The 27,116-nt window shown below is 43.0% G+C and overlaps 1 protein-coding gene across 2 annotated transcripts in view; it reads right to left on the bottom strand.

The window, feature by feature from the left end:
- rlim (ring finger protein, LIM domain interacting) overlaps positions 1 to 27,116 on the bottom strand; it is a 60,659-nt gene that overhangs the window by 13,750 nt on the left and 19,793 nt on the right. For both annotated transcript variants that reach the window (XM_072505758.1, XM_072505759.1), the window contains one exon: positions 8,192 to 8,397. In XM_072505758.1, the coding sequence (XP_072361859.1) occupies positions 8,192 to 8,375 (184 nt within the window). In that variant the 5' untranslated portion in view covers positions 8,376 to 8,397. The remainder of the gene's footprint in view (positions 1 to 8,191; positions 8,398 to 27,116) is intronic.

Below are 27,116 nucleotides of genomic sequence, written 5' to 3'. Positions count from 1 at the left end.
TCAGAGAATGTCTATGGGAAATCACTGTATAGTCATGACAAAAAAAAACACAGATAATGAAATTATCTATAAAAAAATGGTGATTTAAAAAGTTTCACATTAGAAAGTTTGTAATGTCAGGAATCTAAACAGTAATAGATAATCACCACATAGTCTCTTGAAATTTTAGAACTAAACTTGATGCTGCAATTAATGGATTTGTAATTGTGGCTTCCCTCGGCATTGGAGTAAAAACTCCACTTTACAACAACCCAGAACTGAATAAAAGCACATTTCAAATGACAGTGCAAACTTTGATAAGGATTGCTACCTTCCAAAGAACGGAGTGAATCTTGCTCTCCTTCACAATGTAAGTGCAAAAAATTATACTCCATTCACAGGAGCTGGCATGTGACCGGTCACACAGAGAAGAACGAGAGAGCTTTGTATAGTTTTGTACGATATGGCACTCCCTATACTTCCAGTAAATGCCACTTCAACCTTTTACACCCGAATGTCATTTGAAACGAACAGTTTGCGAGCATACTTACTATACATATTTACCTTTCAATCCTCTAATTCATGATTCCCATCTCTGTTCGCTACATGCCACCCACCTGACCTTAGTTTCTGTGGCCTTATTCTGATCACCTCCCACTATGCAATGCTGGCCCATTGCCCTGGCCAGATTTCTCATGCAATCTGAAAGTTGAACTGTGCCCTGGTCAGCTCACACTCTCAACCTATGAGCCAAGAGCAAGCCTGTGGGGGAAAGCAGAAGAGAACAAAGACAGGAAAACAAACGCAACAAGAAAATGAGCCAAGAGAGAAGTAAATTGGCACATGTAAAGGGGGTGGTAGCATAAGGAAAGAAACACAAACACAGCCAGGTTTAAAAAAAATTCATGAGCAAGACTGGAAATGAGGGGAAGAAAATAAGGCGTATTAAGATCTAGCTTACATTTGACATACTTGCTTCAGATCAGTGGATATCTTAAATCTTAGAGGTTCTTTTTCAAAACCATTTCAAGAAAGGCTAGAGGCCACATTTCAGGTGGACTTTTTTTATACACACCTCTCGTAGCTTTGTGTTAGAAAACTATTAACTACAGAAAGCATAAGAGTAAGCAAACATAAAAACATACATTAGCCAGTCTTTCTTTATCCTACTGCAGTTCATTTCAGAGGAGAAATAAAAACAGAAAATGCTGGAAAAACTCTAGGTCTGGCAGCATCTGTAGAGAGAGAAACAAAGTTAAGGTTTTGCATCCGCATGACTTCTTCAAAGCTTTCGTTTCAGAATTGAAGTTGATTTTCGAAAGCTTCCAGGCAATAGAAAGACTGACTGACCGCAACTGTTTTGTAGGCAGCGGAAAATCTAATAAACCACGGCTCGAAGATAAAGATAAGGCATACAAGCATTGAAATCACTGGTTCCTGGGCAAGACTCACTTTGAAACATACAGATTAATGCTGCTAGGCTTGGACATCATCATCTTATAGGCACCAAGTTATCTAATAATGTACCAAACCCCAATTCCATTCACTACTTCAGCCAAAGTAATTCATTAGATGTAAAGCACTTGGAGATATCCGTTATGAAAAGGGCTATATAAATGCAAGCCTTTCTTTTCAACAGTCAAGCAGATCAAACCCTCTCTCCAAGCCTATCAAGTACTTCTATCTCCACCGCAGTGCTGCTAAATCCCAGCACTGATACTCTAATTTTGCTTGATTCCAGAACTAGTTCCCAATATCATCAAATTGCAAGATTAATCTCCAGCACGGAAAGACCTCATGCACAACCCAGGGCCGATAAATACAAAACATCCAATTAGAAGATCTTTCTGGGTATCCTCAGCTTTTAAAAGTAGCATTTTACACCCAAATACATAAAATTGTTAATGTGAATATACTGTGTTCTATGCAATGAAAATCAAGCTGCATGCATACATATATCCATACACACATTGCACAACAGACTGCTACACACAAATCCATACACACTGGATTGGCAAAAAAAATGACTCAAATCACAAGGGCAAGATAGGGAAATATACCAAACAAAAAATGAGAACCAAACCTTTCAATGAAAAATTAAGGATGGATGAAAAGCAAGTAGCAAGCAGCTGGCAACCAGTCAAACAAACAAGAAAGCAAAACAAAACCATTTCAAATATTTTTTTGCAGATGATTTGATCACCATTTCACTTTTGAAAAAGTCGGAAAAATTTGGAATAGGAATTTTGCTCGCAACACAAGTCATCCTACAAAATAGCAAAATTCACCAGGTTAATGATGATACTGATTGAAATGTCAGTGTCTGACAGAGTCCAGTGACCTCTGGAAATCCTCACAATCAACTTCATGGGATTTTCCACAGCCACCAGCTGAATAAAGGCGCTTAATTATGATGACAGGTTAGAAGTAAAATTCACCCCGCCATATTGACAGCAAAATTGGCCATTCAGAAAGCTGGTCAAGACTTGCTATTTATCACCTTTGCCACCCTGCTCCTGCACTAACCTCCCTGCAAAACCCCCACTCAACCAACAATACTGAACACAGCCAAGAAATCCCCAAGCCACCCAGATAACTGGAATCATGTAAAAACTAGATGAAGAAAAGCTGTGCAAGTTCGAATAAAGAGATTGTTAATTGACCAAATGAAAAATATTGCTCTGTGCCCAGTGACACTATCTACTTAACAATATCTATCCAATGACTTCCGGTGATGGTATGTAGGGGGAGGATATACATGAGGTGGCTCCCACTAGGGTACTGTACCGTTAGCCCTTTTCACCCAGTTTCTGGGGGTATTTTTGTTCAAAATCCCACCAGATTAATGGAATAAGGAGTCCACATAAGGGAAATGCCCAGAAGGACCGGGGGAAGAAGCTCGAAAGCAGAAGTTTGTGGACTGAATTGGAGGTTTCTCAGGGCACATCAGTGGAGAAAATAGTGGAGGCAGCTTCAGTGAATCTGGCCACTCCACTTAACAGCCAATAAACCTTGGCAGTGGAAAGAGAAGCAATGGAGTGTTGTGTCAGGGGACTTCCACAAGTCGATGCAAGAGGCCCTGGCTCCCATTCGTTTGGCATTGGAGAAGACCAACGAGATGATGAAAGTGCTTGGTGCTGCGATAAAAGGCGAGGAGGTGACTCTTTCAAGGCATAGCAACCACATTTCCTCTCTAGAAGCAGAGATGTCTTTGATGGCTGGCGTGAATAAAGCACTGAAGACCAAAGTGAATGATTTGGAGAATTGTTCCAGGAGGCATATTATTAGAGTTGTGGGGTTACCAGGGGGGATGGAAGGTGCAACTGTTTGGGAAGATGCTGGGGGAGAGCGGATTCACATCCCCTCCCGAGCTAGATCAAGCCCACCACCACTCCGACAGAAGCCCCCTTCCAACGAACCACTGCGTGCAGTACTTGAAGTTACCCAGCTTCCAAGAAAAAGAACTTGTCTGGAAATGGGCAAAAGAGCATCGCAACTATAAATGGGAAGACAATTCCATCAGAATTTTTCAAGATGTTGGAGCTGGTAAAGAAGTGAGCAAAGTTTAATAAGGCATCTTGTATAGGGTGGAGTTCGATTTGGGGTGGTGTACCTGGACTGGCTCAGAGTGATTTTTGAGGCGCAAGACTATTTTCTCGATGTGTCAGAGGCGGCGGATTCTTTTCTACAAAAGGATGGACTGGGTGAGGGTTGATTGAGGTTTTTGGGATGTGGGAGGGGGTGCGCATGTGGATACGAGGAGTTGTTGGGGTTCCATGTTCACGTTTGCATTTCTTTGTTCTTGTGTGGGTTGAGAGTTTTGAAAGTTGGACTTGGGTGGGGGAGGTTTTGCTTTACTTGCTATAACTTATGAAAATAGATAGCTCCATGTTGGAGTACTATGCTTTAAGGGTTTTTTTATACAGTCGTTTTTCTGTTTGCATTGTTCTTCACTCTGGGCGTGAGCCACCCTGCTAGCCGAAGAGTTAGCTAATGGACGTGGGATGGAGTGACTGCAGCTCATTATATTCGTTTTGTTTTAGATAATGAGCTTTGTGTTTTGTTCTGTTTGGGGTTAGGTTTATTAGAAGTAGGTTTTAGTGTTTTTTTTCGCCGTACTGTTTTTCGTATGTATATTTGGGTGTGGTATGGTTTGGGGGAGGTGATGAGGGGGATGGTGACTGAAGTTTATTCTTTGTTTTGTCTTGCCCATCTTGGTGGGCCTGGTGGCTGTACTTTCTATGTAACTGTTGGATAACCCGTTTGGTGGAAATGGCTAAATGGCTGACTGGATCGAAGGGGGGGGGGCGAGACCCCCAATTCGTTTTGTCACCTGGAATGTAAGAGGGTTGAATAACCCCGTAAAAAGGTCATGGGCATTTGCTCACTTTAAAAGTTTGAACGATGAGGTGTTTCTGCTGGGGACTCATCTGTAGTTCAGAGGCCAGTCAAGGATGCAGAAAGGGTGGGTACCCTGTGGGAGGTCCTTACGATAATTATCAGTGAAAAGGGGAGGGGGGGGCGAAAAAAAGAGATGATTTCCCACAAAATACACATGTGGAAAGGACTGAGAGGCTGGAGCGGCAGAGGCTGGCGAACTCCATCCCTGAGGTGGACCATCAGTACTCGCTTGATCCAAGCAGGAAGACTCTGCAGCCACAATTTGAATGACTATCGACAGGCAAAGGGGTGAGCCAGCTGCAACGTTCAACGTTATGAACACGGGGAAGTCAGTCATCTTTTAGCTCATCAGCTGAGGTGGCAGGCAACTTCCTGGGAGAGAAGGGACTCGAGTGGCAGTTTGGTTTCTGTCCCGCCCAAGGTCAATGTGGTTGTAGGAACATTTTATTGGGATCTTTATAGGTCAGAGCCCCCGGCGGAGATTTCAGCTAGGACTGAGTTTTGGATGGACTATCCATCCCAGTGGTGGAGAGGGAGAGGTGGAAAGAGTTGGAATCCCGTTGGGCCTTGAGGAAATGTATTGGGTTAATGTAGACGGGTAAAGCTCCTGGCCCTGATGGATTCCCAGTTGAGCTTCAGGTGATGTTTGCGGGACAATTGATTCCTCTAATCTTAGATATGTCTAATGACTCCTTGTCCTGGGGTTCGTTGCCCGTTACACTTGTGCAGGTCTCCATTTCCCCGAACTCTAAGAAGAACAAGGACCCTACGGAATGTGGGTCATTTCCACCTATTTTGCTTTTGAATATAGATGCTAAATTACTCGCAAAAGCGCTGGCACTGCAGTTGGAATTCTGCCTTCAAGAGGTGATCTCAGAAGACCAGAAAGGCTTTGTCAAGGGTCGGCACTCTCCAGTGCCCTAACGGGTGGTGATCGTTTCCCTGGATGTTTGATAGGGTGGAGTGGGAATGTCTTTGAGATTCTTGGGAGGTTTGGTTTGGGCAAAAATTTATATCTTGGATTTGTTTACTTCATTGGGCCCCCACTACTAGTGTTTGCACGAATGCCGTGAACTTGGGTTATTTTCCGCTGACTAGGAATAAGAGGCACAGAGGTCTATAATCTCCTGTCCTATTTGCTTTAGCAATAGAACTGCTGGCCATAACGTTAAGATCTTTCATTGAATGGAGGGGATATGTCAGGGAGCACTGGTGTCCTTGTACGCAGATGATCTGCTTCTTTATATTATGGACCCAGTATCCACTACAAATGACATAATGAAACTACTTAGGAATTTTGGCTCCTCCTCTGGGCACAAGTTGAGAGAATACTTTCCGGTTAATTCCCGCAGGAGGGAAGCCAATTTGGGGGTGTACCGTTTCGTCTTGCCATACCTAGCTTTCGTTATCTGGGTATCCGGGTGGCCCACGATTGAGCCTCGCTTCATAAATTAAAGTATGCTAGTCTGGTTAATGTTGTGAAATCTGACATTTAGAAGGTGGATAACTTCCCCCTGTCCTTGGCGGGCAGGGTTCAGACTATCAGAATTATTGTCCTGGGTTGGCACGGTGGTGCTATGGTCAGCATTGCTGCCTCAGCGCTGAGGACCCGGGTTCAATCCCGACCCTGGGTCACTGTCCGTGTGGAGTTTGCACATTTTCCCCATGTCTGCGTGGGTCTCACCCCCACAACCCAAAGATATGAAGGGTAGGTGGATTGGCCGCATTAAATTGCCCCTTAATTAGAAAAGAAATAATTGGGTACTGTAAATTTACTTTTTAAAAAGTGATTGTCCTCCCGATGTTTTTATTTATTTTTCAGTGTCTCCCCACTTTCCTCCCCGAATCCTTCTTTTGTCAGAGTTAACAAATTAGTGTCCTCTTTCATTTGACAGGTGCAACACCGCTAATATGGCCTCCCGAGGGCCCAGGTCTTCCTTGTTGAAGAGGATTTTGGCTTTGGCCGGGTGTTTTGGGGGGGGGGGGGAGGAGGAGGAGAGGAGGAGGAGGAGATGGAGAGTATGGCCAGATCCCATCAGCTGGATGAGGTGTGGAGCAAGGCTCTTCGCAAGGTCAACTCCATGTCCTCTTGTGCTTGGCTTACTTTGATCCAATTCAAGGTGGTGCACAGGGCTCATCTGACCAAGGTGAGGATGAATGGTTCTCTTTCTGGGGTGGAGGGCAGGTGTGAGCTTTGCTCTCGGGGGCGGGCTAACATACTCGTACAATCTGGTCTTGTCCCAAGGTAGTAAGGTTTTGGGTCTCTTTCTTCAACACCATGTCAGAGATTCTGAACGTCAAACTGGAGCCATGTCCGCTGGTGGCTATTTTTAGGGTGTCAAACTCGCTGGTGCTGCAGGAGGGGGTGAATGTGAATGTTCTCGCCGTTGCCTCGTTAATAGCCCGGAGACAAGTTCTGCTTGGTTGGAGGTCTCCTACTCCGCCTAGTGCCGTGGCCTGGTTGGGTGACCTTATGTCATTCTTACATTTGGAGAAGGTCAAGTGCAACATTAGGGTGTCTACCCAAGATGGCAGCCATTTATTTTCCTTTTCAGAGTTGCTTAGTCAGGCGTTCAGAGGATTTTGTTTAATGTGCGGGTGGTAGCTAAGTTGTGTTCTAGATTGTTGATGCTGTTGTTTTTGCATTGTAACTTGAAGCAACTGTTATAATAAAAAAGTTTCCAATAAAAATATAAAATAACATCCATCCAATTTTAGTGTTTGCAATGTAGCTTGTGGTTAGATGATCTATATTTTGTACAGAAGGAACAATATTTATTTGTTTAATTTCATCAGTTCCATATGTATTGTTCCACACTCTAAACCTCATACTTTTAACAGATAGCAAAGCTGTTCGGCACAGCTATGGTGTTATGCAACTTCTGGCTGTCTATTTAATATTTTAACAGGTAATGATGACATGCCCGTAAACAAACAATATTTGTGACAGAAGTAAAATAGTTTCTTTAACTTTCTAAGCCCAATTCTGACAGCTACAAGCCGACGTACAAAACAAAATACAGAAACACAAACCGGCAGGAATAGAAGTTCAAGTGCCCAATCTTTACTGAAAATACCCTCTCCCTGTCCATCTGCTCTGACATCTGCATTTATTCCCATTGCTGCGGGAGGGAAGCAAATAAAACAATTTTACACCTACTTACTGCGTACAAGAAAAACACTACCCTCCAGAACAACAAAAACCTCCAGTAGTCATACACACCCTTTGTCCACCCAGTACTACTTTCTTTGCAATTTCTAATTCGATGTGAGCTATGGGAGGTCTGCTTAAAAATGGCGGCATTGGGCATTCACAAACAATACTGGAGGTGGTTGGGCAAAATTGCACCAGCTGCCCATCAGAATTATGAAAATGCAAGCACTGTATAATTCTATTTCCACTAAAATTATCATAACTGCTGGTTCAAAATGGCTACTATGACTATTCATACAGTACTCAAGATTGGAATCTATTACAGATAAACACCTACAATGGAGCTAAGGAACGGAAGCTTGCTATTGTCAATACCTATGAACCATGAGCAAAATCGCTGGACAAAGTCATTGAGTGATTTTACCTACAGTAGCAGGCACACCTGCTGGTGCTTAGCCACTCATGTAAAATAACATCCATTAGTTGGGGGAAAATCAACCTCCATTTTGCGTTCCAAGGAAAACAAAACCTAAAATTAAATTTCCTATCTGGGCACCACGGTTCAGCTTAAAGTCCACAGGGATAGTGGCATATTTTTATACCGTCATCATACTTTCTCTCAGGAAATAAGGATATTCATTTTGTAAGGTTGCCCACCTGGTGTACCAAACAGGTTATTATCCCTCATCAGCCTGTATTCCTCTTCACTCAGGTTATTGACAAAATGATAGAAGGCTTCCTCGCGATCCAGGCGGTCTGACTGGCGCCTGCGCTGATCTTCAGTAGAAGACTGAGTGTCAGCCTGCTCATTTCCTCCATCTTCATTAGCAGCATTTTCCATAATGAGATAAAATAGATTTTACCTAGAGAAAATGGTGTGAAAACAGGGTTGTAATGTATATGTTTTAATTTTATACAAGGTGAAGCTAGCGCTATCAATTTCACATTTTCCTTTCAAGACTCTATTTCCCTCAAAATTTTCCAAAACATAAAAATGCTATCTCTCTGACAATGAAGTTGTTACTCTAGTCTTGGTTTAGTGCTGGTAGTCTTACCTCGGGTCAGAGGGAGGGGGAAAATTCTGTCAAGAAGGGTTTTAAAAGGATGATGGGGAGGTGAAGAGCTTCAGGGTAGGGTATCCAAAGAGTGAGCTTTCGGCATCAGATTGGATGGTGTGTTGAAGGAAGGGTAGGAATATATATTTGAGAATTGTGGTCAGGGCATGGTGCAGAAACAGCAACCTAGAAGCTGTAAGCTCAAATACTATCATAGTAAGAAGTCTTACAACACCAGGTTAAAGTCCAACAAGTTTGTTTCGATGTCACTAGCTTTCGGAGCACTGCTCCCTCACCTGAGGAAGGAGCAGCGCTCCGAAAGCTAGTGACATCGAAACAAACCTATTGGACTTTAACCTGGTGATGTAAGACTTCTTACTGTGCTCACCCCAGTCCAACGCCAGCATCTCCACATCAAATACTATCATAACATACAAAATAGGAGTAGGTCATTTGGCTTCCCGATACTGCTCTGAAATTACTAAGATCAAGGCTGAACTTCTACATCAGCTGCACTCCCCCAGCCCAGCCCATCCCCACATGCAATTCCTTTAGTGCCCAAACCCCTCTCTATCTTGATCTTGAATGTGCTCATCAACTGCGCATCCAAAACCATTTGGGGCAGTAAATTCCAAAGACTCACAAAGATTCCACTGAACAGTGAAATTGAATTCCATTAATTCTGGAGCATTTACACAGGATGGCTAAGAACCTAGTACAGGGGGAAAGCAAATGACTACCAGATGCTGCCAAATTGTCAAAGATCTAACCTGTTTAATGTTGTTTCGGTTTGAGAAACTGCTACGCAGGCACGGTCTGGACTTCAAATAACTAGTTAGTCACTCAATTGTACCAACATAGAAGGGAAATAAGTATGGAATTGGGAGTCACAATGAAGGCGAGGGAATCTCCTTTCAAAGTAAAGGATATTATTTGGAAAATAAAACATCTCATAGCAGGCACTTGCAATTTAATTCACCCTTTGCCATGGAGAACTGCTATTTCAAACCTAGGGATTCAGTTTCCACCAACAAGCATTTCAAAGTGAATTTCATAGCTTGGATTCATTTCTAGCATTTGTTAATAACTAAGTGCATAGCTAGCATGAAAATATTCGTATTTTCATTCCCCCTTCACTAAGATTTTGCAAGTATGAAATTGACACTAGTTTGCAAGCCAGTGAGTGCAAATTTAACGTAAAACATCTGCTGTATCAATATGAACAATGTTTCCATATATATTGTATCCAGCATTGAATACTCCAATTTCAGAGACAAAGTTTTATCGTTACAAGGAGTCCCAATTGGCAGCAGTGGTTAGCACTGCTGCCTCACAGCACCAGGGACCCAGGTTCAATCACAGTCTTGGGTGAGTGTGTGGAGTTTGCACGTTCACCCAGCATCTGCGTGCATTTCCTCCGGGCGCACTGGTTTCCTCCCACAGTCCAAAGATGTGCAGGTTAGGTGGATTGGCCATGTTAAGCTGCCCCTTAGTGTCCAAAATGTTAGGTGGGGTTACTGGGTAATGGTGGGGGTGTGGGCCTAGGAAGTGTGCTCTTTCAGAGGAAGGGTGCTCTTTCAGGAGGATCAGCAGAGACTCAATGGGCCAAATGGCCTCCTTTGTGCACTGTATGGATTCTATGATCTGATAGCGATTCTGAAGCACAAAATTTCCCCCATCCAGCTATCTGTAGAGTAATCTGAAATTGTGAATTAGTGCCAGTTTATAAGGCAGCTTTGCATGTGAAATTACTCTCAAAACAAATCTGGTTGGGAAATCCAGAAAGGTGAGAATTGACCTTTCACAATCAGTCTTCTACCCAAAATTGCTTAATTCAGATTGAAATCATGCAGAAAACATAATTACTATTTTAACAAATGTAACTTAATTAAACTACTTGATTCAATCTTTTAAAGCATAAACTGCTTGAATGAACAGGTCCAGTCTGTAGTTTGCATTACATATTTGTATGTTTGTGTGTATATACATCTCTAAAACAGCGATAGAGATTTTTGTTCAAACGCATCTCACCCATTAAGTACAAAATGCAAGTCTAGACCACTTCATACTTCACTGCTGCAACATTGTGGAATCTCCGGAGTGAATGAAATACTGAACAGGTATCCAAATAAATCAATTTGGACGTCAGATGCTTTTTGAAGAACAGATTATTCCAAATCGGTAATTTCTTTCCCAAGACAATTGTCTCCACCGCACCTTGCTCAATGGTTTTGGTCTTGGCCCCAATCACTTCATGCTCTTAGTGTTTGTTCCTGGCGTCATCACTTTGTTCTCCCAAAATGCCAATAAACCCCCTTGATTGCCGCAATTAAAAGTTCTAACCTTTCTGCTTTACATGTAAGATCTGAACAGTCTTCAACTCCATTTCAATTAATACCTTGAGCACCAAGCACTTGACAGAGATTACAGCTTGGATTCCAACTACCATTACTTTAACATTGGTGGGTTACCACCAATGTAAAGATATCAATTGCAAATTCACACCGGATATGTAGAGACACAATCATTGATTCCAGAGGAATAAGAAAGCTTACCCTCCACTACATTTCCCTTAGAAATGCCCACCAGTTAACTTTTGACCACTGGAACATCTCAGTAATGAAGCCCAGGTGCATTGTCTTACAGCCTCTTGGGCAATTCCAGGGCTTCACCTCTATTATTCTAACTAAATGCCCATTGCAGGCATTAACCACTGACAACAGTCCTAAAAATGGAAGGTGGCAAAATGAAAAAAGACAATGCCAGAGTCTTTACATGGACTGATTCACAAACCTTTTCTACCCAATCTTGTTATGCCAGCTAGTGCCCCCTATGTGGCCAAGGTTTAAATCTTATGGAACACAGGAATCAGAGAATAAGGTACAGTCTTCAGTTAAATCAGGCCAAGGTTCTTCAGGTGTTATTTCTTGAAATAATTGCCTCCAATGAAAAAAATAGCACCCTCGGCAGCTCTTATACTTTTGAAGATCTTGGAAAATTTCACATATTTTGTATATAGATGGGTCAGGTTAAGTTCCCTCTTAAAGGGTGCAAAGTTAGTCAAGGACATGAAAACATTGCAAGTTATAGGCAGAGTAGGTAGCCTGTATCCACCTTGATTTAGGCTATAAAAATGCATAGAGAAACTGATCAACATTTAATTAAGCAGCACATGACAGTTTTACACTGATTTTCACGTCCTCTAAACATGGGGTTGATTTATGGGAACAGCAGGAGCAATCTTTCCTGGTAAGCCATCCAGTGCAAAAGGTCCAAATATCTGTCTAGATATGAGCTTCATTTTGGCTATTAGGTGTCTATCACCACATTGAATAGTATGTTCATGTGTTGTACATTCAACGCAACCAGTTTGTAAGCTAATTGTTCTAGTCACTCAATACAAAGAACTTCCCGTTATCAGTTCTAGATTTGCCTTTTACTAGTTTGAACCCAAATCCTACTCTCCCTGTTTAAACAATTTAATTAACTTTTATTCTGTGTACCATTATCTCCAACGCTATTGACAGGACTACTACTCAAATACTTTGAAAAACCTAGGCTTGTACAGAATTTTCTCAAAACTCAAGACTAGAGATCATCTTGTGCCCCACCCCCACACTGAAATATAAGGCAGATATTCAAATGCCAGGGGTAGTGACCAGAATTGTCAATGCAAATTCCATGAAAGAATGCAAGCGCGCTACTGACATTAGTTGATTATAACCACACAATTAAAATCACCATAGACTATCATGTCAAATGACAACTACGTCATTTAGCTGTATGTGAAGGCGCAATACATTAATATTGGTGAATGCTGCTGACACTGATGTTTACTGCTGGGTATACAAAGTAATTCTATGTTTGGTTAACAAGTACATTAGACGAATGGGCATGAGGAAATAATTTCTCTGCTGATAGAGATAATTTGTGTGTACCTCAAATACCTAATTTGTCAATTGATAACATGAATGTTGTTACCCGCAAGCAAGGATTGAAATTGCTCATCTCTGCTGCAAAATGCCTAAATGTGCTTAACAGCAATTTTATCTGTTGTTCGAAAGCATAACACATATTAAACTGGTGCAGCAACAGTTTTATCATTACAAATGTGGCCACTGAGTCATGACCTCCTGGGCGTCCATACCTCAGCTACAAGGTCACCTGCAAGATAGATATAAAGATGACGGATATTGACAGAACAACTGGAGACAGTTGCTGACGGCTGTGACATCTGGAGACTAATTGTTTGGAAGGGCATTGGAAGAGGGGGCAGAAACAAAGTGCGCAGCAGGCCAAGAAGATGACCCAGAGAAAAAAAAGATCAGAGACAGTGCATCTTTCCTGCCCACTGTCTTCCACTGCAGCAAATGGGGTAGTGTCACGCCAGAGTGGGGCTCCTGAAGCAAATCAGGCAATGCTCAACAGTTAACCACCACAGCACAATCATCGGGTGCCACTACTGCTTGAACTTATGTATTATTTTAATTAAAGTGATACACCATTGCAACATTACTCAAGTGAACTACCAAGTCATAAATAATGGAACTTTAAATTACAACAGTTTTCGTTTCTGGTTACTCAACTTTTGCGAGCCTTGTCCACAACTGTTTGGCAGATGGAACAAATTTAATTGCAATTTCATATGAAATGAAATGAAAATCACTTGTCACAAGTAGGCTTCAAATGAAGTTACTGTGAAACGCCACTAGCCACCACTTTCCAGCGCCTGTTCTGGGAGGCTGTTATGGGAATTGAACATGCGCTGCTGGCCTGCTTCAAAAGCCAGCTATTTAGCCTGGTGCTAAACCAGCCCCTCCGCACCATATCAACGTATTATTGGCAATCTAATTAAATAACGATATCTCTGGCAATCACAGTAATATGTCGATTACTGTAACCAATCAAGACACCACTACACTTTGACCAATTATTTTATTTGTTTATGACCTGAAATGGCCAATACACCATCAGAATGTACTGCATATTGTAGATAAGCAGATGGAAAGGGTAAGAGGCTATCGGGCCTCAACAAGCATGTCCAAATTGACAACACAAACCAAACAATCTCAGCAAACAGCCTTCAGAGGTAGAAAGACTTGCAGTAAATTCAGGACAAACTAAGGAATTCCTTTCACACAATCAAGGAAGAATCCACAAGATCACAATGTACTTAGCAAGGATATATGACAATAATATATTCAATTTGTTCTGATCATCTAGCTGAAGAAATCATAGGGCTTCAGTGTAAATTGGTTAAATTGACACCAGGGTCACCTGAGTCAAGAGGTTGTGGTGGCAAGTTTTGCACAGACTTGAACAAGTAATGTAGTGTAATAGTCTAGTACATAGGTAGGGTGCTGCAGTCTTTCAGATTCAATTATGATTATGCTTTTTTATGATTGTTAACGATCTATTGCACTAATTGAGTACCAGCAATGAATTCTCAGTCCTAGCAATGAATTCTCACTCCATCACCACCAGACCAAATGGACTGATCACTTAGGGTCGTTAGATATCATTGATGAAAAACTACAGTAGGAGTGCTTTGAGATATTGGGTGTTATTTCTACTGGAGCAGAGATTTCATAGATTTCTAAATAATGAATGATTTTGAGAAGGTGATGCAGGAGAGATTCTCTCTTATGTTTGGAATCAGTGACAAAGAGCCATCAATTTAAAGATACAACTTCATAAACCAATTCAAAATTTGAATTCTCGAATCACAGAATGATAGAGGCGGCGGCTCCATCCATTGTGCTTGTGCTGATGCCCTGGGAGAGCTAACGCACGTGTCCCATTCTCTTGCTCTTTCCCAATAGCCTTGCAAACTTTTGCTTATCCAATGCCCATTTGAATTCATCAAGTGGCTCCAATTCCATCAACCTTTTGATGCAGTACATTTAAGATCACGACTCACTGGGGGGAAAAATTGTTTCATGCCACCTCTATTTATTTTGCCATTCGCCTTAAATTACCAGTCCTTCTGCCAAAGGAAACAGTTTCTCCTTATTTACTCCAATAAAGACCTTTGGTGGTCTTGACCCTCATCAAATCTCCCTCATTCTTTGCTCCACGGAGGACGACGCCTGATTCTCCACTTTATTGAAGCTCATCCACAGTATCATGGGAGTAAATCTTTTAAAAACATTTTAAAAAAGGAACAGACTATCCATCACACCTCCCCCCCTCCACCCCCCCCCCCCCCCCCCCCCCCCCCCCACCACCAAAAAAAAACCACATCCAAGCTCAGTCAGTCAGTAAGATTGTGACTCATCCGATTGTGGCCTGACTCCCACTTTCCCACTTGTAGATCAAAAATCCGTTCAACTCAGCCTTGAATATATTCAATGAAATTAAATTAAAATAAAATAAAATCGCTTATTGTCACAAGTAGGCTTCAAATGAAGTTACTGTGAAAAGCCCCTAGTCGCCACATTCCAGCGCCTGTTCGGGGAGGCTGGTACAGGAATTGAACCGTGCTGCTGGCCTGCCTTGGTCTGCTTTAAAAGCCAGCTCTTTAGCCCTGTACTAAACCAGTCTCCAACAGCCTCCAGCGCTCTCTGGGGCTACTCTCTGGCAGAATTCCAAAGATTAATGACGCTTTGAGAGAAGAACTTTTCCCTCATCTCTATCTTAAATGGGAGACCCCTTAGTACTGTCATGCGAGTGTCCCTTTCAAGAAAGGTTTTTGTCTTATCACATGGCTTCAGTGATGTCATTGTGTGGTGGAGCTGGGCTGTGGGAGTTTTTTTTGGGTTTCGCTTTCATATTTGGCTGCTGTGGACTCAGACAGAGAATAGAGGGTTTTTTGGCCTGCTTCTCGGTCTTCATTTTAAAAGCTGTTCCAGACTACTTGATAACTTAAGAGATAATTGCTTTCTGGAAAGAATTCAAACTGCTGTTTGAAAAGGGGAACAGAGTATCAATAACAGTCTTATACCAGTAAGAATGCAGTGTGCTGGGCCACACCTTTGAAAAGGGGTTTCTGGTTTTACTTGGATTTTGTTATTGAATTGGAACAGTTAAAGGGGAATTCATTAAGGGTTATACATAGATTACTGTAGCTGTGTGGGGTCTTTATGTTTGTAGTTGCTAAAATTCTTACAGTGTGTGCTTATACAAATGTTAACTAAATTTGTAGAATAAAGCTTTTTTTAAAAAAAAATTAAAAACGCCCAAGAAGTCCATTGAATAACACCTGAAAGGCAAGCTCTTGCGCTCATCTTAGCCAAATTCAACATAAAGGTTGTAGGTCAGGTGGACACAATAACATACTTTGGAGTGGTTAAACCCTGGCCCATGAAAGTACATAGGTGCCCCTTAAGTGTTCTAATCTTCCATGACATCACCATGTCAAGCCTTTTCAGTACCGTACATGTTTCAATAAAACCACCTGTCATTCTTCTGAACTACTTCCAATGCAAGTATATGTCCTGCTCAAATAAGGAAACGAAAATGGTACACAGTACTCTAACTGTGGTTTCACCTATGCTCTGTATAGTTGCAGCAATATTTCCTTACGTTTATGCTTCACAGGCCTTGCAATAAATGTCAATATTCCATTTGTATTTCTAATTACTTGCTGTCCTGGCATGTTAATCCTTTATGCATCTCGTACCAGGACACCCAAGATCCCCTCTGTACTGCATTCTGTCCATTTAAAATAACATTCTCCTTTTCTATTCTTCTTGCCAAATTGGATAATCTCAGCTTTTCCCACATTGTATTCCAGCAGCCAAATCTTTGCCCATTCATCTAACCCATCTATAGCCCTTTACCAATCAGTGTGCTCCGAACAACTTGCTTTCCTACCTATTTTTGTAGTTCTGGCTAATTTGGCCACAATACACTCGATTCCTTCAAAGTCATTCATATAGGTGGCACGGTAGCACAGTGGTTAGCACTGTTGCTTCACAGCTCAAGGGTCCCAGGTTTGATTCCCGGTTTGGGCCATTCTGTGGAGTCTGCACGTTCTCCCGTGTCTGCGTGGGTTTCCTCTGGGTGCTCCAGTTTCGTCCCACAAGTCCCGAAAGACGTGCTATTAGGCAATTTGGACATTCTGAATTCGCCCTGTCTACCCGAACAGCCGTCAGAATGTGGCGACTTGGGCTTTTTACAGTAACTTCATTGCAGTGTTAATGTAAGCCTACTTGTGAGAATAAAGATTATTATTATATGTATTGTAAGTAGTCGAGGTCTGATCCATGTGGGACTCCCACGAGCTACAACTTACAATCCAAACTGATCCATTTATCCCAAATCGGTTTTGTTAGTTAACCAATCTCCTACCCATGCAAATAAATTACACAATGCGCTCTTATCTTGTGTTAATTATCTTATCGCCCAGACCCCATTCAAAGTTTTAACTTCTTTCCTGAAGTGTGGTGCCCAGAATTGAACACAGTATTCCAAATGAGGCTTAACCAGTGTTTTATAAAGGTTTAGCGTAATTTCCTTGCTTTTGCACACTAGGGCCCGAACAATGAAAACAAAAAACTGATATACTTTATTAATCAGCATTCTCAACATGTTATAACACCTTCAAATATGTATGTATAATATGTCACTGTCTATTTCTGCACACCCTTTAACATTGCATCATTTAATATACAAAAGCAAGATTCTGCAGATGCTGGAAATCCGAAATAGAAACAGAAAACGCTGAAATATGCAGCAAGACCGGCAGTATTAGTTAAGAGAGAGATAGTTGTTTCAGGTCTGCGATCTTTCATTAGAAAAGTGTGCTCCGATTAAAGGTCACAGGCTTGAAGCGTCATCTCATTTCCGCTCCACCAATGCTGCCGAATATTTCCAGCATTTCCCATTTAGTTTATACTACTTTTCCTCATTCCTCCCATCAAAACACATCACTTCACACTTCTCTGTATTAAATTTAATCTGCTATGAATCTGCCTACATTACTAGTCTCTCTCTCATACTGAAATATTAACAAAAGTAAAAATATTCACTTTGTGGTCAGACTCAGGTCGAACATGCGTCACAGGAGCATCATGAAACAAAATGACACCAAGCCACATAGAGGTATATTAGGTCAGTTGACCTCACTGTTTTCTACATTTCTGTTTCATATGGTCTGCAAACTTTGAAATTATGCCCAGATACCCAAATCCAGGACATTAATATACAGCAAAAAGAGCAGTGATTTGACTATTGAAATCTGGGAGCACTAGTGTATATTTCCCTCTAGTCCGAGAACAATCACTACTCTCTCCCTGTCCTTTAGCCAATTCCATATCCACATGTCTACTGCACCTTTGATCTCATTTTGTGTACTTGTCAAGCACTTTTTAGTCTGTATGCGCAAAATTTACCTCGGTGTCCTTATTTTGTCTATTGGTTTCTGTAGTGCAGGCATTACTGACAAGACCAGCATTTATTGCCCAATCCCAATTTCCTTTGAGACATTGGCGGTGAGCTGCCTTCTTGAACTGCCTCAGCCCCTGTGGTGTAGGTGTGCTAACATATTCTGTTAGGGAAGGTGTTCCAGGATTTTGACAGTGACGGAAAGGAAAGGCAATATAATTCCAAGCCAAGAAGGTGTGTGACTTAAGATGTGAACTTGCAGCTGGTGGTATTCCCACGTGTCTGTTGCATTGACCAAGCTTCTGGTCAGCTGACCTAATATACCCCTATGTGGCTTGGTGTCATTTTGTTTCATAATGCTCCTGCGACGCACGTTCGACCAGAGTCTGGCCACAAAATGAACATTTTCACTTTTGTTAATATCTTCAAATCATTCCTGAATGTTCAGCCAAATCGTACAGCTGAATGGCCAATTCTTAGGTCCTCCATCAACTTTCCCCATCAAGTGGTGCCCACCCAGGGCCTTCAACTCTGCTCTTTACACCATCAGTGGGATCTACATAGTCTAAAGCTGTAGGTCACAAAGTGTCAAATTCGCTCATGCAATTTGAATGAAGTCAGAAACTGTCAGGGCAAAATTTGCAGAGTTAAGCACTTTTGATTGCTGCCTTAAACTCAATGGCAAACTTTTGGTATTCTCTATATAGCCAAGGTGATTAGATTATTAAGTGAAACAATGATAAACAGTGCCCTGGAATTGTGTGGATCTGCATGACTCGGGTGTTGATTGCACGGTCAAGCGTGTCAGAATTAATCAGTTTCAAGCTTCCATCACCAAGCATGCCATTTCTGACCAAACCCAACTCTGTCTAACCCTACTTTTACCCGAATTCAAGTTGCCATGGGGATCGGCTTTAGGAAGTAAGTGCATACCAAACGATAGTAGTATTGGTATCACTGACCCTGAATTTGTGCGAGATAGCCAACCCAGTCCTGTACCAGAAACTGGAAGTTCCGCCTAGCTTTGGCTGGAGCGAGGAATCGCTAGGGTAATCCTAACCGTGGCAATCAGTTCACAGATTACAAGTTAGAAAAGGAAAAATGTAGCAAAGCATCGAGAGTTGAGAGGGTCTTTGGACTGGTTCCTAGAGAATGAAGACTTCACTTACAGGACAGGGTAATGTGAAACATGGAGGTGGATTTTTGTTCATTTCCAAAGTTAAATGTGAGATCTCTTCTGCGTTTTAGAGTAGAAGTTGCTTGCTGAAATGTTTTTAGATAAATGTTGCTTTTAGCTGTTTGTTATAGAAAGTCTGAAAGGTGGAGGAGGAGGAGGAAAAGGGGGGAGGGGCGTGATGGTTTTTACAATTTAGATTTCAAAAGTGCCCGAGATACTTCAGCAACAACTTGTGGTTTACCTATTCTCCAACAAGATACTGAACACATAGGTGAGCCACTGTTTCAAGACTGCAATAGTTTGGTCACACACTCGCCAGCATTTAGATGAAAAAAGTAACATCTGCAAACTCCCTATATTACAGTGCAGCCTGCAAAAGCAAAAAGCAAAATTCATATTCATTAACTTAGGGCAGTTTTGGAAGTTAAGACCTCGGGGGGGGGGGGGGGGGGGGGGGGGGGGGTTTTGCACATTCCTGCTGTGTCTGCATGGGTTTCCTCCGGGTGCTCCGGTTTCCTCCCACTGTCCAAAGATGTGCAGGTTAGGTGGATTGGCTGTGCTACATTGCCCCGAGGTGGGGTTACGGGCATAGATTGGGGGATTGGGAGTAATTCGGGTGTGCTTTCAGAGGGTTGAGACAGACTGAATGGGCCAAATGGCCTCCTTCTGCACTGTAGGGATTCTATGCTTCCCGGAAATGTATAGGCAGATTAGATCAAGTTGGGCACAGGTGTGTCAATTGTTGGAGGTTTGCCACACAAAAAAAAAAATGTTTGAAAATAGTCACAATATACAAGCGGTTTATGCCCAAATGCAGCAAGCCCTGGACAATATCTAGGCTTGGGCTGACAAGTGGCATTTGTGCCACCAAGTGCCAGGCAATGATCATCCCCATCATGAGAATCTAACCATCGGCTCTTGACGTTTAATGGCATCACCATCACTGAATTTGGATTTGAATTTGATTTATTTACCGAGGTACAGAAAGTATTGTTCTGTGTACAGTTCAGACAGATCATTCCATACAAGAAAAAAAACATAGGACATTCATAAATGCACAATGTAAATACATTGGCACAGGTATCGGGTGAGCATACGGAGTGTAGTACGACTCAGTAGAGACAATGTGTAAAGAGATCAGTTCAGTCCATAGGACAGTCTTTCAGGAGTCTGGTAACAGCAGGAAGCTGTTTTTGAACCTGTTAGTGTGTGTTCTTAAACTTTTGTATCTCTTGCTCGATGGAAGAAGTTGGAAGAGAGAATAACCGAGGCGGGAGGGGTCCTTTGATTATGCTGCCCGCTTTTCCAAGGCAGCGGGAAGTGTAGATAGAGTCAATGGGTGGGAGGCAAGTTCACGTGATGAACTGGGCTGTGTTCACAACTCTCTGTAGTTTCTTGCGGTCTTGGGCCAAGCAGTTGCCATACAGACTGTGATGCAACCAGATAGGATGCTTTCTATGGTGCATCTGTAAAAATTGGTAAGTCAATGTGGACATGCCGAATTTCCTTACTTTCCTGCGGAAATATAGGCGCTGTTGTGCTTTCTTGGTCGTAGCATCGAAATAGGTGGCCCAGGATAGATTGTTTGTGATGTGCACACCTAGGAATTTGAAGCTGCAACCATCTCCACCTCGGCACCATTGATGCAGACAGGGGTGTGTACTATACTTCACTTCCTGAAGTCAATGGCCAGCTCCTTAGTTTTGTTGACGTTGAGGGAGAGATTGTTGTTGTTACACCACGCCACTAGATTCTTTATCTCCGTCCTGTACTCTGACTCAGCATTGCTCGAGATCCGACCCACTACAGTCAAGGCTTCAGCAACCTTATAGATGGAGTTGGAGCCAAATTTTGCCACACAGTCGTATGTGTATATAGGGAGTACAGTAGGGGAATCCCGCACTAGCAACATTCTGGGGGGGGGGGGGGGGGGGGGGGGGGGGGTTACCATGCACAATAAACCTAATTGGAGTAACCATATAAATACTGTGGCTACACGAGGTCAGAGGCTAGGAATCCTCCAGTGAGTAACTCACCTCCAGACTCCCAGAGACAGTCCACCATCTACAAGGCACAAGTCAGGAGTGTGATGAAATATTCTTCTCTTGTCTGGGTGAGTGCAGCTCCAACAACACCATCCAGGACAAAGCAACCGGCTTGTTGAGCACCCGATTAACAAACATTTACTCCCATCACTACTGATGCACAATGTACCATCTACACGATGTACTGCGGGAACTCACCAAGGCTCTTTCAACAGCACCTTCCAAACCAATGACCACTATCATCTAGAAGGACGTGGGAAGCAGATACATAGGCACAGCACTACCTGGAAACTTCTCTCCAAGCCTTTCACCATCATGACGTAAATATATCAGTTCTTTCACTGTTGCGGTGTCAAACTCCCTGCCTAACAGCACTGTGGGTGTATAAAAGCCAATGGACTGCAGGGGGGGCTGGGGTGGGCAATAAATGCTGGCCTACCCAGTAAAGCCCACATCCTTGAATGAAAACATATTCCACTTCAAAAACAGGTGCTCTACTTCCTAATTGTTCTAATAGTCACACCGCCTGCAATGACTTCTCCTGAGCACTTGTGACCACTTGAAATATGTCCCTGTTTCAGCTTTGGTTCTTTCCAATTTCTCAACAATGTGCTGCATTTTGGCATCATATCCCCGTGGTTTGCGCGGGTTTCCTCCGGGTGCTCCGGTTTCCTCCCACAGTCCAAAGGTGTGAGGGTTAGGTTGATAGGTCACGCTAAATTGCCCGATAGTGTCCAAAGGTTAGGAGATGTTGCTGGGTCATGGGGTGCTGGTGTGGCTTAGGTAGGGTGCTCTTTCAGGGGCCGGTGTAGTCTTGATGGGCCGAATGGCCTCCTTCTGCACTGTAAATTCTATGCATTTTGGAAGGTCTGATGCAGGTAGGGAATATACAGTGAATGGTAGAACCCTCAAGAGTATTGAAAGTCAGAGAGATCTAGGAGTACAGGTCCACAGGTCACTGAAAGGGTCAACACAGGTGGAGAAGGTAGTCAAGAAGGCATTACGGCATGCTTGCCTTCATTGGCCGGGGCATTGAGTATAAGAATTGGCAAGTCATGTTGCAGCTGTATAGAACCTTAGTTAGGCCACACTTGGAGTATGGTGTTCAATTCTGGTCGCCACACTACCAGAAGGATGTGGAGGCTTTAGAGAGGGTGCAGAAGAGATTTACCAGGATGTTGCCTGGTATGAAGGGCATTAGCTATGAGGAGCGGTTGAATAAACTGTTTGTTCTCACTGGAACAAAGGAGGATGAGGGGCGACCTGATAAGAGGTCTACAAAATTATGAGGGGCATAGACAGAGTGGATAGTCAGAGGCTTTTCCCCGGGGTAGAGGGGTCAATTACTAGGGGGCATAGGTTTAAGGTGAGGGGGCAAGGTTTAGAGTAGATGTACGAGGCAAGTTTTTTAAATTTTTTTATTTTTTATTTTTATTTTATTTTTTTACACAGAGGTAGTGGGTGCCTGGAACTCGCTACCGGAGGAGGCGGTGGAAGCAGGGACGATAGTGACATTTAAGGGGCATCTTGACAAATACGTGAATAGGATGGGAATAGAGGGATACGGACCCAGGAAGTGTAGAAGATTGTAGTTTAGTCGGGCAGCATGGTCGGCACGGGCTTGGAGGGCCGAAGGGCCTGTTCTTGTGCTGCACATTTCTTTGTTCTTTGTTCTTGTTCTTTGACTACCTCAAAGCGCAGTCATTAAAAACACACTCAATATCTTGTACTGAAATTCATAACGTCAACAAAATCAAAGCCACCCTTTTTGGGTCATGTCTGGACTTGTTTCTCTGGCTTCCGTTCAATTATCTCTCTAGCAACCTGCTTGCACCGGGTATTCAGGTGGTGCACAGGTTCAGCACCTTACTCAAGCTTGAGCTATCTTACCAATTATCTTAGTTCACAAAACCTCCAAAACACTGCCTCAGACTCCTATACCTTTCCTTACATTTTAGAACGAATGAACCGTCTAAAGCATCGATATTACTTGCCGTTCAATAGCTTCTTCACCCTTTAATTCACAGAACTCTGCAGCCTGTACCCTCCCTTTTCATATCACACAAACAAAACTATTCTGATTAATTAATACTCCATTTTCTAGCACAATGATTTTATTCTTGTTTTCAAATTCCTACACACAACTTTCTTCATCTTTTTGCCCCAGCCCACACTTCACTGCCCCATCTCTGGGTCAGTACTCAACTTTGCTTCCTCTACTGCTCAACAGAGGCTTACTAATCTATCCTGCAGCCACTGCCCCTTTGCTCTTTCAAACACATCCCTAGAACGGTTCTCTTTTCCTTCCTCGTTCTCCTAAAAAATCTTGCAACATCCACGCTTTGGACTCTCCCTTAATCAGGGGTTAAAATAACATTTTGCTAGGACTCAGGAAAAAAGCTATTCAGTTTTATTTTGTCGACAATTCCTTTTTGGTTTTCTGGGAGACACTGATAGAGAAAAACCAACCACTGACAATATCAGTATGGATGTGGATCAAATATATTCACAAATGGCAAATCTCACCGAAAGGGCATTCATCCTCCAGCTCAGCTCGTGGTGGGCAACCTGCAGAGCTTGGAAAACACATGAAAATGTCTTCAAATCGTCAGTCAAGAAATCACTGGAAAGCAACTTTAAGAATGTAGGTTGATCTTAAGGTACATTTGCAGTAGTTATAGGGGACTCGATAGTCAGGGGCACAGAAAAGTGCTTCAGTGGCCGTGAAAGAGACTCCAGGATGATATGTTGCCTCCATGTCGCCAAGGTCGATGATGTCTCTGAATGGGCACAGGGCATTCTGAAGGGGAGGGTGAACAGCCAGAGGTTGTGGTACATACTGGAACTAACAACATAGGCAGGAAGAGTGACAAGGTCCTGTCGGGAAGTTAGGTAGCAAGTTAAAAAACAGGACCTCGAGGAGATTACTCCCTGTGCCACATGCCAGTGTCGGAATAGGAAGATAATGCAGCTAAACACGTGGTTAAAGAGCTGGTGTAGGAGGGAGGATTTCAGATACCTAAATCATTGGGATCTCTTCTGGGACCTATACAAGGAGGACAGGTTGCACCTAAACTGGAGGTAACAAATATCCTGGCCGGGAAGTTTTGCTAGCGTCACTCAGGAGGGGTTAAACTAATGTGGCAGGAGTGTGGGAACCAGAGCGGTCGGGCAGCAGCTGAAGTAACTGAGGGATAGCAAGAGATTAAGGCCAATAAGGCTAAGAGAAGAGCAGGCAGGAGAGGTTGCTGAACACATTGGGACTTGTAGTCTGAAGTGCATTTGTTTCAACGCAAGACGTATAACAGGCAAGGCAGATTAATTTAGAGATTGGATTAGTACTTGGAATTATGATGTTATTATTACAGAGACTTGGTTGAAGGTGGGACAGGATTGTCAGCTAATATTCCAGGATTTAGATGCTTCAGGTAGGATAGAGGGGGGTGTAAAAGAGGCTGGGGAGTTGCATTACAGGTTAAGGAGAATATCACAGCTCTACTGAGGGTGGACACCTTGGAGGGCTCATGCAGCAAGGCAATTTGGGTAGGGCTCAGAAATAGGAAGGGTGCAATCACAATGCAGGCCTCCCAACAGCCAGCGGGAGATAGAGGAGCAAATATGTAGACAGATTTTGGAAAGATGTAAAAACAACAGGATTGTTGCGGTGGGTGACTTAAACTTCCCCTATATTGATTGAGACTCACTCACTGCTAGAGGATGGGGCAGAATGTGTAAGGAGCATCCAGGAGGGTTTCTTGAAACAATGTGTAAATAGTCCAACTATGAAAGGGGTCGTACTGGAACTGGTATTGGAGAATGAGCCCGGCCAGGTAATCAAAGTTTCAGTAGGGGTGCATTTTGGGAATAGTGACTATAATTCCGTAAGTTTCAAGGTACTCGTGGATAAGGATAAGAGTAGTCCTCAGGTGAAGGTGCTAAATAGAAGGAAGGTTAATTACAACAACATTAGGCAGGAACTAAAGAATTTAGATTGGGGGCGGCTGTTTGAGGGTAAATCAACAACTGACATGTGGGAGTCATTCAAACGTCAGTTGATTAAAATTCAGGAACGGCATGTTCCGGTGGAGATGAAGGATAAGTATGGCAATTTCCGGGAACCTTGGATAACAAGGGATATTGTGAGCCTAGTCAAAAAGAAAAAGGAAGCATTTGTAAGGTCTAGAAGACTGAGAACAGACAACTCCCTTGAAGAGTATAAAGAAAGTAGGAAGAAACTTAAGGAAGGAGTTAGGAGGGCTAAAAGGGGTCATGAAAAGTCCCTGGCAAACAGGGTTAAGGAAAATCCCATGGCATTGTATACGTATATAAAGAGAAAGAGAGTATCCAGGGAAAGGGTTGGCCCATTTCAGGACAGAGGAGGGAATCTATGCCTGGACCAGAGGAAATCGGCGAGGTACTAAATGAGTACTTTACATCAGTATTCACCAAAGAGAAGGACTTGGTGGATGATGAGTCCAGGGAAGGGTGTGTAGATATTCTGGGTCATGTAGATATCAAAAAGGAGGTGGTGTTAAGGGTCTTAAAAAGCATTACAGTGGAGAAATCGCTATAGCCTGATGGTATCTGCACCTGAATATTGAGGGAGGCAAGGGAGGAAATTTTTGGGGCCATGACAGAAATCTTTGTATCCTCATATCACCTGTGGCAGGTGAGGTCCCAGAGGACTGGAGAATAGCCAATGTTGTTCCTTTGCTTAAAAAGGGTTGAAGGGATAATCCAGGAAAATTATAGGCCGGTGAGCCTTGCATCAGTCAGTGGTAGATAAATTATTGGAAAAGATTCTTAGGGACAGGATTTTTAAAAAAAATAACTTTAGGGTACACAATTCTTTCATTTCGAATTAAGGGGCAATTTGGCATGATCAATCCACCTACACTGCATATCTTTGGGTTGTGGGGTGAGACCCATGCAAATACAGGGAGAATGTGCAAACTCCACATGAACAATGACCTAGGGGCTAGGCCGCGCCGACCAATTTCCGCCCCGCCAGCTGGCGGAAAAGGCCTTTGGTGCCCTGCCAGCTAGCGCGGAAATGACATCTCCGGGCGGCGCGGTGCGCGGGAGCCTTAGCGGCCGCTGACGGCATTCCCGCGCATGCGCACGGGGCCAGGATCGAACTTGGGTCTTCAGCGCTGTGAGGCTGCAGTATCAAACACTGCGCCACCGTGCTGCCCTGGGGACAGGAGTTACTCACATTTGGAAACAAATAGACTTATTAGCGATAAGCAGCATGGTTTTGTGAAGGGACGGTCATGTCTCACTAACTTGATAGAGTTTTTGAGGAAGTAACAAAGATGTTGATGAAGGGCAGTGGTTGTTGTCTACATGGGCTTTAGTAAGGCCTTTGACAAGGTCCCTCATGGCAGACTGGTACAAAAGGTGAAGTCACACAGGATCAGATGTGAGCTGGCAATATGGGGTGGCACGGTAGCACAGTGGTTAGCAGTGTCACTTCACAGAGCCAGGATCCCAGGTTCGATTCTCGGCTTGGGTCACTCTCTGTGCGGAGTCTGCACGCTCTCCCTCTGTCTGTGTGGGGTTCCTCCGGGTGCTCCGATTTTCTCCCACATGTCCGAAAGACGTGCTTAGGTAATTTGGACATTCTGAATTCTCCCTCCATGTACCCGAACAGGCGCCGGAATGTGGCGACTAGGGGCTTTTCACAGTAATTTCATTGCAGTGTTAATGTAAGTCTACTAGTGACAATAAAGATTATTAAAATTATTATATGGGTACAGAACTGGCTGGGTCATAGAACTGGCTCAGTCATAAAAGACAGAGGGCAGTAGTGGAAGGGTGCTTTTCTTTTCTTTTAATATAAAAAACGTATTTTATTCTAAACTTATGCAGAAGGTTACAATAGGTCGGAATGATGCAGTGAATGGCAGAATCCTTAGTAGTATTGACAGGCAGGGAGATCTGGGCATATAGGTCCACAGATCACTGAAAGTGGCAAC

Source organism: Scyliorhinus torazame, chromosome 5 (assembly GCF_047496885.1).
Source record: "Scyliorhinus torazame isolate Kashiwa2021f chromosome 5, sScyTor2.1, whole genome shotgun sequence".
Lineage (NCBI taxonomy): Eukaryota > Metazoa > Chordata > Chondrichthyes > Carcharhiniformes > Scyliorhinidae > Scyliorhinus > Scyliorhinus torazame.
Note: the sequence above shows the minus strand (reverse complement) of the source record. Positions and strands in the feature narration are given on the sequence as shown.